At 34.5% G+C, this 13,957-nt stretch overlaps 1 protein-coding gene across 1 annotated transcript in view; it reads left to right on the plus strand.

Annotated features, from left to right (window-relative positions):
• Nucleotides 1-1,734: 1,734 nt before the first annotated feature.
• Nucleotides 1,735-13,957, plus strand: part of LOC144966530 (protein O-GlcNAcase-like) — a 29,214-nt gene continuing 16,991 nt past the window's right edge. Inside the window, exons 1-8 of the mRNA XM_078903162.1 lie at nt 1,735-2,037; nt 6,689-6,740; nt 7,290-7,387; nt 8,345-8,475; nt 9,816-9,987; nt 10,366-10,464; nt 10,893-11,177; nt 11,491-12,611. Coding sequence (XP_078759288.1) covers nt 1,977-2,037; nt 6,689-6,740; nt 7,290-7,387; nt 8,345-8,475; nt 9,816-9,987; nt 10,366-10,464; nt 10,893-11,177; nt 11,491-12,611 — 2,019 coding nt within the window. The 5' untranslated portion in view covers nt 1,735-1,976. The remainder of the gene's footprint in view (nt 2,038-6,688; nt 6,741-7,289; nt 7,388-8,344; nt 8,476-9,815; nt 9,988-10,365; nt 10,465-10,892; nt 11,178-11,490; nt 12,612-13,957) is intronic.

Consider the following 13,957-nt stretch of genomic DNA (forward strand, 5'->3'; position numbering starts at 1 on the left):
TTAAAACAAATAAATGAAACGCGTATATAACACGGGCACAAGTTAAACTTTAATCGACAGTAATACGGCAGCTGTTTGACCATGAAAAAGAGTTCAACGTTGCCATCTCAGTATCAAGGAAAAAAAGCTTGCCTGGAGCCCACAGATTTGCGCTCCATCTATTAATAACACTATGGTACACCAACATATTATTTTATTGTTTATGTTTGCCTAAGTCTGTGTGTGTGTGTGTGTGTGTGTGTGTGTGTGTGTGTGTGTGTGAGTGAGAGAGAGAGAGAGAGGGAGAGAGAGAGGGAGTGAGAGAGAGGGAGAGAGAGAGAGAGAGAGACAGACAGACAGACAGACAGAGTGAGAGAGAGAGAGAAAGAGTAAAAACTTTTTCCTTTCTTTAAAGGTGCATTTCTTATTAATGCTATGCGCTTCGGTAAAATACTAACATTTGCCCTCCAGATTAAAGATACCAATATACAAAACTAACTATGCGTTAAACGTAGGTAAATAGTTTGATTATTTATTTTAGGGAGAATATCTATCACCTATTTGAAAAAAATGAAAACAATCCGAAAATAAAAACAAAGCGGAATGACGTCATCTTCATAAATTCACGATAACTGACTTAATTTTCAAAAGTGCAGCGGCGTGACGTCATCACAGTATATGATGGTGTCAAATTCAGAGATTTGAAAAAGAAACCCAAAAAAAAAACTTACACTAGCTACAGATACATCTTGGTTAGTACCTCTGTCTCTTCGAAGTTTCTTGGCTATCATGTAGACTGCTTTCGTTTCTTTTTGATCTGCCACTGCATGTGAGTCTCAGCAAGTTGGTCCGCATAATATTTCCGTTTGTCCTTCCTCGCTGATCTTTTTTCAGCTCTGTCTTTCTCTTTATATTGACTTGAGTTGATCTCTTTGAGATTCGGTGATTTGGTACCTAAGCTTTTCTTCTTTATTTAATTCTTGTCATCTATTGCTGCCTATGTCTCAGTCGTTATAAAAACTGATCTGAAATTTTCTTTAAAACCAATGTGAATGCCTCCTTTAAGGCCTTATTAGATGTATCAATGCTCGTTAATAATAATAATAATAATAATAATAATAATAATAATAATAATAATAATAATAATAATAATAATAATAATAATAATAATAATAATAATAAATATGGGCAACGCTGTACTTTTTAAATTAAAAATTCACCCCAAATACGGGAGCATACTCAATGTCTCAATTTTGGGGATCGTGGATAGCTCATACGGTAGAGTCACGCTCTCACCGGCCAGGCGGGGTTGTCGTACCAGTAAGCTCGCGGATTCAAGCCCCCATCCCCGCCGCGTAAAATTTTTATTCTCTATTGTCTTCTGGCACTTTCCTACTCACTTCATCTCTTGTTGAGAAAATATGTATTGAGCAAGGATTACTATACTTCAGTATAGTTGTCCTTGGTATTGAGTTATTTAAAATCCTCAGAAAGTTAGGAATGATTTGAAATAGATCACTACAGTGTGCGTGTCTCCAAAACGAGGCCATTGCAATGTATAAAACCAACATTTTAAAATGTGCATTAAGGCCAGTAAGATAAAGCCAGAACCGGAGCACAACAAAAGGAAAACATAGAATAAAAAACAATCAACGAATAAAACAATTTTCAATACGGTCTAGTAAGCTTTGAAAATATAGCTGTCCTGTTCTTCGTATTAGTCATAACATCCTGGTTATTGCGAGGAATCTTGACATGCGCATTTAGGTGTAACGGAACTTGTAATGCTAATATCTGCTGAAATCTGGCTTATTCCAGTATATTTTTCATACGAATGTTTAGTAAAATTGAAATTTGGTTCATTAAAACAATGACAACTGGTGCTTCAACTTCTTAAAACGATTTTCCTTTCTGTGATGTTTTTATCGTGAACGATTGGGACGTTACAGAGTAAGATACGAAGACGAAAAGAAGTTCGTCGATCACAACTTCAAGAAATGGCCGGAGAAGTGCTGCAAAAAAATGGACAACATAAGTTCATTTCAGGCGTCGTAGAAGGTGTGTATTATAATGCATGTGATGTGTGCGTTCAAATCACTAATAATGACATTTGCGAAATGCACTTTAACTAAGATGAACTAATCATTCACATTTCTGTATGTATCTTCATTGGCTTTGCTGACGAGCGAACTCAGTTCACTCAGCCTCAGGCCCAGACTTGCCTGGGCCAAGGACTAGGAGTAGTAGGCACTTGCAAGAATTTTTCAAAATAGTGATATCGGTATTAATTTAGCGTAGAAAAATAAAGGGGAGTGAAACATTTACTAAAGTGAAAAAATTATCGCTCTATCTCAACTAGTTCAAAAGTTATGACCTTTTATGTGGTGAAAAATCTCTATAGAAGCTTATAGGAAAATATGTGACCAAAACACAGCAACCTAATGGATAATCAAGTATAATTCAGAAACGGCTTCAGATACAACTTTGAATTTTTTACATGTGGTAATTCAACATCTCTGTAATACATTGCAAACAGAAAAATAATTATTTATTGAGAGAGAAAAGTATAGTTTAGAGCTGAATCAGCTGAAATCAAGGAAAAATAGATCACGACATGCAAATGAATGACCTATTGGAATTTTGGAAAAGTCGACAATTAAATATTTATTCACATGTAGATAGACCAAATACACCACTGAATCGGCGTCATTTAGTTATTCACTTTGAACTTTTCAAAATTAAAATAGACCTCATAAAAGCAGAGATATGGACTGATAAATGTTTGAGGTGGTGTATTAATGTTTAAAATGATCGAAAATAGGTGATTTTAAAAACTTCCGCTCCCCCGTCGTTCCCCTAAATTGGACAGACGTCCGTCAAAGGATGAAAAACGTCAAAATCAACAGTGAAAAATCAATCGGAAAAAAAAGACGAGAATTGTAAATTATAAAATGAATGCATGGACATGAAAACGCCAATTAATTAAATAATTTAAAACAAAAATAACTTCCATAAATGGAATATATTGTAAGATATAAAGATGTAAAGTTTTGATGTGGATTGACGAAGTTATCTCTCAAACGCAGCAGACGACAGGAAGTGAATCAGTATAAGAAAACGCTGTGATTATCCCCAGACACCTGTCTGGGGATAATAAAAATTTGTTATCCCCAGACACCTGTCTGGGGATAACAAATTTTTATTATCCCCAGACGCATATTTGAAACTCCGCTCTTTTAAACAATTATCCACATTCCAGAATATAGAATGTTTCCAGATGCACATAGAAATAAGGAAAGTTAATAAAATATCTATAAAAACATAAAATTAACCAACATTAAAATCAGTTGTTACTACATATACACAATATGCGTCGACTTCGAAGTGGGTGTCATGGCCGAATGGTTTAGTCGTCTGCCCTGGAAGTTTGACCATAATCGACGTTGTGGGTTCGAATCCTGGTAACGTCACTTCTTTTTTTTTTTTTTTTTTAAATTCCGTCTTCTTTTTACAGAACGTTGAAAGGGATAAATGTCCCATCCATCCTCCCCCCCCCCCCCCACCTCTTTTTTTTATTATTAAACTCTCTCTCTCTCTCTCTCTCTCTCTCTCTCTCTCTCTCTCTCTCTCTCTCTCTCTTGTTTTTTTCTAGTTTCTAGCAAATATATTCGTCCCCACTCCGATCTCAAATAGTGTCTAAAAAGAATAAATGATTAAAAAGCAAACAAACAGAAATATTCAGAGAGCGACCAAATGGTCAGATAGAGGAGAAAAAAAAATAATTGTTTTAAAAATAAAAACAACAATAATTGTTTTAAAAATAAAAACAATAATTGTTTTAAAAATAAAAACAATTTAAGAAATTCATGCTCAGAAACGGAACATTTACATAAAGGTTTAGCAAACAAAAAACTCTAAGGTTTAGGTCAAAATATAAAAAAAAAAAAAAAAGAAAAAGAGAGATTTCCCTCGGAGCAGGGAATAGTGTTAACAATAATAATAATAATAATAATAATAATAATAATAGTATGATAATAAGAGTATTAATAATAAAAATAATACTATTATTGATAATAATATAATAATGATTATGATGGTAATAGTAATAATAATAACAAATATTACAATTATTATTATTATTATTATTATTATTATTATTATTATTATTATCATCATTGACCAAAACAAAACAAAAAACAATAATAGATCTAGAGCAAATTAAATAATGAAATAATATTATCGGAGAAATAAAAAATTCAACTGATTAAAAAAAAACTCTTGCTCGGAACTCGGAACAAAAGTGAAAACAATGAAAATCAATTGGGAAGAAAGAAAGAAAAGTAAAAAAAAAAAAATGAGTGGGGGGGGGGGGGGGGGGGGGGGCGGTCGCGACTGGGTCGAATCTGTGCAGCTAAAAGGAGTAAAATGAAAGGTGGCCTTACCCACTGAGCTGCCTATCCACACCGCTATCGGAATATTTTAAATTCATATATGAGCTAAACATATTTCCACCATTTTTGCTTCCTTGTTTTGCTACGGTAGTTATTTTCATCTCTGATTCGAATAAAAATATGTTGTTGGATCTAGTTTTGTGGACGTGTGATACTAAATTGTATTGTCTTGTGCGAAGCAGACAGGAAAATAACAGGTGTGGGTTTTGGGCTTTGGGGCAAACAACACCATGGCCTAGGAATTCGTCCGCGACATAAAAATTATTCCCGGTCGTCCCCAAAATTGTGGCCAGAATGAGCAAATTATAGAAACAAGAGATGATCAATAAAGTTAACAGGTAGGTTGGTAATGAAAATTTAAATGGTTGGTGGACTATGAACAGATTTGATGATTAACAACTTTCTTCCTGGTTGAAAATAAAAAGTGGAATTGCCAGTTTCACGTTTTCAGATCAAAGTAACAAAAGAAATTTCATTGATCCATTTGCTTTAAAATATTTTTTTTTAAAAAGAGCTGGATTTGACATTTGATCACTATTTACTTTCATCTTGTGTTAAATATCACTTGATATATTAACTGTTTTGGGACACAACCACTAGTATTTTTTCCAGAATATTTGGTATTTTTCACGCCTAGTTTGGCATTTTGCATAAAATCTTTCTGCCCACTTGCTACATGCGTCTGGGGATAGTATCCTCAGACAGGTGTCTGGGGATAACAAAAAAATAATGACAGCCGTAAGAAAATGGCAGCTTCTGTAAACAATCGAGGCCAATTACTGTTTTTTGGGGAGCTCTAACTTTTGAGTGCAAACATATTTTGCTCTGAAATTTTTAGAGAAGCTACTTTAATATGTATCTCAGAAGGACTTGATTTTATTAAGAAGGACCATCTCTGGTTTAAAAGTTATAAGCGTTTAAACATATACTCTCTTTACACAAAGATTTCTCAAAATCATGATATAAAAATATAATAATATTAGCATCATTGTATGTAGAATTTTATGCCCTTTCCAATGATATATAATACATGCCATTTCATTCCACTGAGAAAGAAGAATGAACATTTTAAAATCACTCCTGAATTTTTTCCCCTCAAAAACGGAAACAGAAATCCTCGCCTGTTTTCAACTCGCGAGAGCTACTTCTTGCAAGTGCCTAGGAGTAGGAGGACACGGCCTGGGCGATGGTCTCTATTGTGGCTGTCATTCATTATCCCCAGACACCTGTCTAGGGATAACAAAATTTCGTTATCCCCAGATGCCTGACAGACTAGCTAATCTGGAAAGGATTTGTCAATCTAATGGCGGAAGGATATTATTCCACCAGAACAAGCAAAGAAGTTCAGCAAAGAAAAAAGAAAACAAATTTTACTCAAAAATGTGCCCGATCAGTGATGATAATCTTCCACAGGATTTTCTCAGAAATATTCCGCTGATTTTGCTGTGTCAAACATTTTCCTCTGATAAAAGCTCAGGCCAAGTGGTAGATCAGTGAAAACATCAACATCATGTTTTGTATCATACTTTGACCCCTGTGCTCAGTTGTATGAATCATACTAATTTAGGTGACACTGACACTTCCATTTTTATGGCGTCAGTCTAGCCAAACTGGTGCCAGGTGTCAAAAGTGAGACAAGCCAATTGTTGGTTGAAAAGGAAGGGGGTAAATGAGTCTAGATTTTATTTGTAAGTAGGTCAAGAGTGGAAGTAAAGTTATAGGTCCATTTTAAAAGAAAATTATTATAACTCCCCCCCCCCCCCCCCCCCCCCCCCTCTCTCTCTCTCTCTCTCTCTTTATTTATTTATTTTTTTTTTAATAGAAAGTATTTTTTTAAAAGATCGTTTTAATTTTAAGGAATGGACAATTCATTAAAAATTTACCTAAAGTAAGTTTTATCTCTATTATTAAGAATGGTGGTGGTGGTGATAAAGATAATGATTATGATGGATATTGTTTGATATGGCCTGATGAAAGGAAACATTGTATAACACATCGAGCAAAATGAGATCACAGATATGTGCTACATAATTGTGTTTTATAAATAAAATAAAAAAATAAAATTTCCTTTATTCATCCCATAGGGGAAATTTGTCTCTCGGGTCTATTCCAAGGGAAGACTGAAATAACTCAGGCACCAGCCGCAAAGACCATACCGCTGAGCTACTCTGCCTCCGAATTATACTCATACTCATATTATAACTTATAACTCATAATTATACTCATACAAAATCTTTGTTTTAAAATTTGTTTTTAAGGTTTCTATGGACGCCCATGGAGTGCAGAACAAAGGAAGCTGCTTTTTACCTGGTGATTATTAAATTTTCTAATAGTAATAAAGAGGATCTCTCATAAAGCGAACTTCATGAAGTGAAGTCAAATTCTTGTAAAATGTTAAAGAAAAAAGCTTTTTTTTTTACTTTTCTTTTTTTTCAGAAAAGATTTTGTGAGAGAAAAAATATCTTTAAGTATTTTTCAATCAAACTTAATCTAATGCATATTATGTGGCCTGAAAAGTTAATTTTTTACTTTGTTAGACAGTTGGAGTGGAACAATTGCAAAACTGTCATGTTTTCCCACTTGAGTTTTCAGTTAAAGTAAAATATCTATCATTGAGTAATTCCTGTCAGAATGGACATTTTAATATATTTATTTTATTTTCATTTGATGTCAATCACGAATTATCCAAGAGCTCCTGACAAATGTATTCAAGAGATGTTTTTCAGTTAAAGTAGTTAAATCTATACCTCATTTATTGTTATTGCTTTTGTAAATTGTATGAAATTATTATTTGTATAGAGCGAGTATTTACTATCATTCTGATATCACATTCATTATCTTTTTCCTCATTCTATTCAGGATGCAGAGGTCAGGGCTCAATACTTACATGTACGCACCGAAGGATGACTACAAACATAGAGCTTATTGGCGAGACTTGTATTCTGTAGAGGAAGCTGGTATGAAAGAAGCTTTATGGGATATCAAATTTGTTTACATTAAGTATCTGACTTATTTTATTAAATAGAAGACCATTTTTCATCCTTTTAACTAACATTCCTTTTCTTCGGCTTATCTGATTTTCACAATTTTGATATCATTAGACTAGTATTGAAAAGCACTTTATAATGATATAGGTTTCATTGAGCTCTATCCCATCTGAATTTTTTACCAAAGTACCTACTAAAAGTAACCCCAGTCAGTTACTGAGATAGTTTGTGTTAGGGTTGAGTGAGTTAATGACTATTAGTCATTATGCATTGTTTCCTTTTTATTTTAAGACTATGTTACAATATACAAGATCTGGGAGGGTGATATGTGCGGAAAAGTTCACACAATTTGGTCAGGACTCGCATGCAGGTCTAGAACTTACCTGTAACAAAGTAGAAAACGTTTTGTACCCATAGTTATGCACAGACAGACAGATAAAATCTAAAGCTTTCCATTAAAAAAAAAAAGTTTGCGTCTACATTGATGTCTTTTTGTGAATAATATTAAAGAGAATGACAGTTTTTGACATCTGCATCTAGATGAAAACATTACATTTATATTGGCACATGTGCCTGGTAGGCCATATAACGAATAGTTAATTTCAATTATAATTCAATGTACACAATTCTTACTTGTCAGGAAGTGTTGTAACCAAAGTTCCATTTAAAATATTTTGGAATTTAAGTCTTGCTTTGGCGTTACTTTCCTTGTAATGTCAATTTTTTAGATTATTTCGCTTATGGGTGTTACTATTTAAGTAGAATATTAATTTGACTTTATTTGAAGTTATATCAACGTTTTAAAAGAGATTTTAGAGATAACAATCGATATTAACAAAGATCAAATTGCGATTGATTTCAATACTTTCATTTTCGAAAATTGTAATGTTACCATCTTCTGTAGACCTGATTTATATTGCCTTCCAGAAAATTTGTCATCCTTGATTAGCAGTGCCACAGAAAAAGGTGTTACCTTTGTCTATGCCATTTCGCCTGGTTTAGATATTTCCTTTTCAAACAGTAAAGATGTGCAAGCATTGAAAAGAAAACTGGAGCAGGTAATTTTTTTGTCTTATAAGATTTAATTTTTGTCAATTTTTGCAGCTATGTGGTCTTGTGGCATCACTCTCGCTTTCGGGTGGGATCGGAAGGTCCTGGGTTAGAGCCTCGCTCGGCACATAGTTGAGTCCTTGGAAAAGGCTGTTTACTCGCATTCTCTCACCGTACTGGGTGTAAAATGAGTACCTGGCCGTTAACTGCGTTGTCTATGTCGGAAAAAATGTAATGTCGCCTAACAGGTATCTTGTCTTTTTATATGTTACGTGTTGCTGTTTGTCAGGGACCTCTTGTAAAGTGCTTTGAGCGTTATATGCTCTAGTTTAGTTTTCAATTCACAACTGTGTGAGCTTGAAAAGAGACTAATTCAATATTGCCTTGATTGTTTTTAACATATATGTGGTTTGTTTATTTTTGATATCTTTTGTATTAATTTTTTAACCACATGGAAGTCACTTGTTGTATCATCTATTCTCCTATATCTGGTTTCTGGGTTGCTTTCTGTCTTTGTCTTGGAAAGGAATTGCTAGGTTTCGTCCTGACCCTTGCCAGAGTCTTTGGATGGCAGGGAAACAGTTAAATGTATTTTGTTGGTTTAAGATGATATTTTTATTCCTTATTAATTGTTATGTATTTATGGTTAAATTTTTCGTTTTGAAAATATCTAACAATTTGAATATATTTCTCTTAGTGGGATCCTAGGCTGAGATTTTTAAGTGGACATTGATGGTGTATCTATTCCCTATTTGAGCCAATTCCCTTTTGTCTTATTTTTTCTTGGGTGCTTTAATTCTAATTATAATTTTTTGATAACCGGCCAGAGTCTTTGGATGGCAGGGAAACAGTTAAATGTATTTTGTTGGTTTAAGATGATATTTTTATTCCTTATTAATTGTTATGTATTTATGGTTAAATTTTTCGTTTTGAAAATATCTAACAATTTGAATATATTTCTCTTAGTGGGATCCTAGGCTGAGATTTTTAAGTGAACATTGATGGTGTATCTATTCCCTATTTGAGCCAATTCCCTTTTGTCTTATTTTTTCTTGGGTGCTTTAATTCTAATTATAATTTTTTGATAACCCCATTTTCTTCCTTTTTACTGGCACTGACATATATGTGTCGCCCTTAAAAACTAAACATTAAGACATGGTTTATTTACCAGATATATATGTGTACCCACTAGGCTGTCAGTGGAAAACATGATAGACCAGCTTTTTCTGTGCTATTTCCATCAACCTTTCATTGCTGTTTTATCATATGTTCAAGCTACTAGAAAACAATTGGAATAGGGTACTTTCAATCACATGATGATTAATTAATCATTGCTTTTTATTTTCAGGTGGCAACTTTTGGTTGTGATGCTTTTGCTGTGCTTTTTGACGACATTGACCCAGAGTTGTCAGAGGCAGACCGAAGTGCTTTTCAATCTTTTGGGTCTGCTCAAGTGTCTGTTTCTAATGAAATATATGAACATTTATCTCAGCCCAAATTGTTTTTATTTTGTCCTACTGGTAAGTTAATTTTGAAAAATACTTTTCTCTGTAGTGAAATGCTCTCTCGTAGGATTAGATTTAATTTTTGTTTGACTCTAGGTAGTATTAATTATGTTTTGCTGTATTTTAATCATTGTCGTAAATATTTAAACCATACACTAAGCAATTTGTCTTCTAAGGCATCTTGAGATAATGACCTTCTAAAAGTAGAAAAGAGACTTTTTTATTTGTTTTTTACATACTTGTTCTTCCTTGTCTCTGTCTATTTGTAGTAATATCAGATTTTCTTTTTGAACCACATGGAAGGTTTTTAAATTTTAAAGTCTCCCTGATCAATAACTGAGAATGTTGTTTAAATTGTATTACTCATATCTGTTGTAAATTAATGTTTTTCAGAATATTGTGCATCTCGAGCCATCCCTGATGTTCCCTCATCTGAATATTTAAATACTATTGGTTCAAAGTTATTGCCAGGCATTGATATCATGTGGACTGGTATGTATGAATCAATTCTTAGATACTTCATTTTGCCCATTACTTCTTTTGTTTCTCCTTTCCTATTAGCTGGGAAATGGCGGAAACCCAGCTTTTTAACATTTTCTGTCTGACCTTGTTCGGTAATCAGTGAGTTTGTTTTTTAAACTGAAAGCATCTAATTTTCTCTGGTATTGTATCACACCATGACCTTCACAGCTCTTAGATTTTTACAGATAATGAACCCTTTATTTCAAAGAGAAAAAAGACAGCACATTGATCCTTGTTATCCATTTCACTCTGCTTATTTGTTTACTAAGGCAAGCACAGGAAGTTTATCAGTAATATTTTTTTCTTTATAATTTATCTATTAATATTATTATTATAATTATATTTTTTTTCTTTATCATTTATCTATTATTATTTTTTTATTTTTTTTCTACTCACAGGTCCCAGAGTTGTTAGCAGAAAACTTACAATTCAATCTTTAGAGGAGATTGCTTCAGTGTTAAAAAGGCCTGCTGTGATATGGGACAATATCCATGCCAATGATTATGATCCAAGGCGTATTTTCCTGGGACCCTATGATGGTAGATCACCTGAAATCATTCCTTACATCAATGGTGTGATGACCAATCCCAACACCGAATTTGAAGCGAATTTCATGGCTATCCATACTCTTGGACAGTGGTCTAGCTCCAATCCTGATGGAGTTAAAAAAGATATCATATCAAGTGAGAGTTTGATTTTTAAAGTATAACATCATCATCATCACCACTAACACCTCTACTACAACCACTGCCACATCACCATCATCAAGACTGTCGTCACAACCATTTTCATCATTACAACCACTATAAGCTACCAATTTACCATAATCATCATTACCAACACTGCTACAACCATCATCATCATCAATAATCATCCCCACCATCACCAATGTTATTGATTTGATTTATTATTGTTGTAGTTTAGTTAAAGTATTGAATTTTAAGTAGACGATGCTTGTTAACATGCCTTTTGTTTATGTTGTCTTTTTTTTTCTAGGAGATCGTTTAAGTCCAATTGCAGCTGATATCAAATTAGAAACTGAAAGTGATTTTAGTTCTGAGGAAGATCTTCCATCTCAAATTGACCTGAGATACCAGCCAAAAGTTGCACTCAAGGCAGCCATGAGCCATTGGATAGCTGAAATTTGTACTCGCCGAGAACCACCCAGGCAACCGTTTCCTCATGTGATTCCAACATTTCTACATCCAGATGCTCCCAAGGCTGATCCGACTCACCCAACAACACCATGCGTTTCCCCAACACCTGGTCCCCCTGTCATCCTTAATCCTACCCTAAGTTTACCAGTGCCATCAGCCATTCCATCTTGCCCACCAGGCAACCCACCCATACCACCAGGTGTTGCTCCTTTCCCACCAGCAAATATTCCAACCCCTCTGGATATTCCATCCGCAGCCCCTCCATGTTTAGATCCTGCTGATCTTGAGTACTCTTCTCAGGAATCCTCTTACATGCCAGCATCCCCTCCGGCTGGACTTCCCTTACCTGATATTATCAAAACTTGTCTCACTCAGTCATCCACAACAGCATCCATCACATCATCTGGTGTGATCACTCCAGTACCCTTAGTTGATACCAACCATCATCTCCCAGAGCCACTCACAACGTTCCTTCAACCTCCCAGTGTTCCAGTCAACAGCTTGTCTGAAATGCCCTCTTCCTCAGACTTTGATTCCTTGTCAGATTCCACCTCTGGTGCTGAGCCCATGGAAGTGGCCATGCCTTCTTGTTCTTCAGATATTGCCGATAATAGTGTTGAAGTTGTTCCTGATGATCAGACACCCCCAGTGATAAGTAATACAAATACTCCAAATGGTGAATTGCCCATTTCTGTTCTTGAGAAACAAAACTCTTCAGACAGTTTAATGCAGGTGGAAAGTTCAGATATGAATGCTGAAAAGAAAGATGATGAAGTTGTGATTAATGAGGACACAGATAATTGTATTTCTGAAGAAGATGGGTTGCTCTTGGCAGATCTTTTTTATATGCCTTTTGAACATGGTACTCAAGGTCTGTTTCTATTACAAAGATTGCAGTGGCTGCGAAGTAACTGTCTTTGCATTTCAAAGGCAAGAGGAAAAGCCAGTAATTCCTTTGAGGTGGGTAACATTATTTTGAATTTTTTTTTGATAAATAATGTGAAATTTGATAATTTTTCTCTAGGAAGTAAATTTTAAAATGATTTAACTTTAACTTCCTTTAAATCTCTCTGCGAGGAGGCATATAAAGATTGAACATCTTCCCTCTGATTTCTTCTTTACTTTCATCCTGGTCATTTGCCACCTAGATCCAATTCTCTCCTTCCACCATTTTGTGTCACCTTGTTTTTTTATCTTTCCGCCTTTACTTATTCCTGTTGAAGGCCTGTAAATCTTCCGACTATTGTGAGATTTCCGGCAGTACGATTTTGCTTTTTATATTCTATTAAGTGCTAATTTTTTTTTTTTTAATGTAAAAATAAATTTGATAACGTCAAAGAACAGAATCAACAAAAAAGAAAATTGAAGAGTTTTATTTCATTCTTCGAAAAAATCGGTTTTATTCCTTTTAGAACGCCGACTTTAAAAAAAAAAGGAAACTTTTATTTGTCGCATCAAAGACAAAACAAAACTAGACCGTCTAGTCAGGTAGTTATATTATCATTCCACCTACATGCGCCGCTAGACGTGGATGTATTCACTGCCTGCCTACCATGCTACATGCAGCGAGAGAGGAATTTGAGCGAGTCGTCTAACACACACGTAGTCAGTAAATAACTAGCATGCACAGGACCGGCTGTTTCTCTCTATTTTGCTACCGACACACATGTATTTCTCCGACTCTCTTTTCTCCTTCCCTTGTTTTTTTTTTGTAGCCTTCCCAATGTCAACCGGAAATAAATAATGCGAAATAAATCTTTTTCTTCGAAAGCTCTCAGCGGAAGCATTCTTTCCTCACAATCGTGATTGTTTTAATTTTTCTCTTTTTCCTCCTTCACACATGACCGCACCACCACCATCTCATCCTCCTCCTGCTTCTTCTTCTTCTTCTTCTTCTTCTTCTTCTTCTTCTTCTTCTTCTTCTTCTTCTTCTTCTTCTTCTTCTTCTTCTTCTTCTTCTTCTTCTTCTTCTTCTTCTTCTTCTTCTTCTTCTTCTTTTTCTTCTTCCTCTTCTTCTTCTTCTTCAGTTTAAAAATTAAACAAACAAACAGGAGCGAAGATAAAGCAGCTTCTCGTGTAAAGCACTAGATACACATCCTTCAGACTGGGCCCAGAAATGTGTGCACTCTCTCAAATAATTGGGATTTCTTTTTTTTTTGGGGTATATTATATAATAAGGGCCTGCTTATTTTGTATTATAAATGAGTTGGGGAAAGTGACAGGATTTGACTACTCAATTGACATGTCATATCTGTGTTGTGTTTATTAATTAATCAATATTTTTGTCTTGTTGGTCTATTTTAATT

Source organism: Berghia stephanieae, chromosome 2, assembly GCF_034508935.2.
Source record: "Berghia stephanieae isolate SIO BIC M18660-M18661 chromosome 2, UCSD_Bste_1.3, whole genome shotgun sequence".
Lineage (NCBI taxonomy): Eukaryota > Metazoa > Mollusca > Gastropoda > Nudibranchia > Aeolidiidae > Berghia > Berghia stephanieae.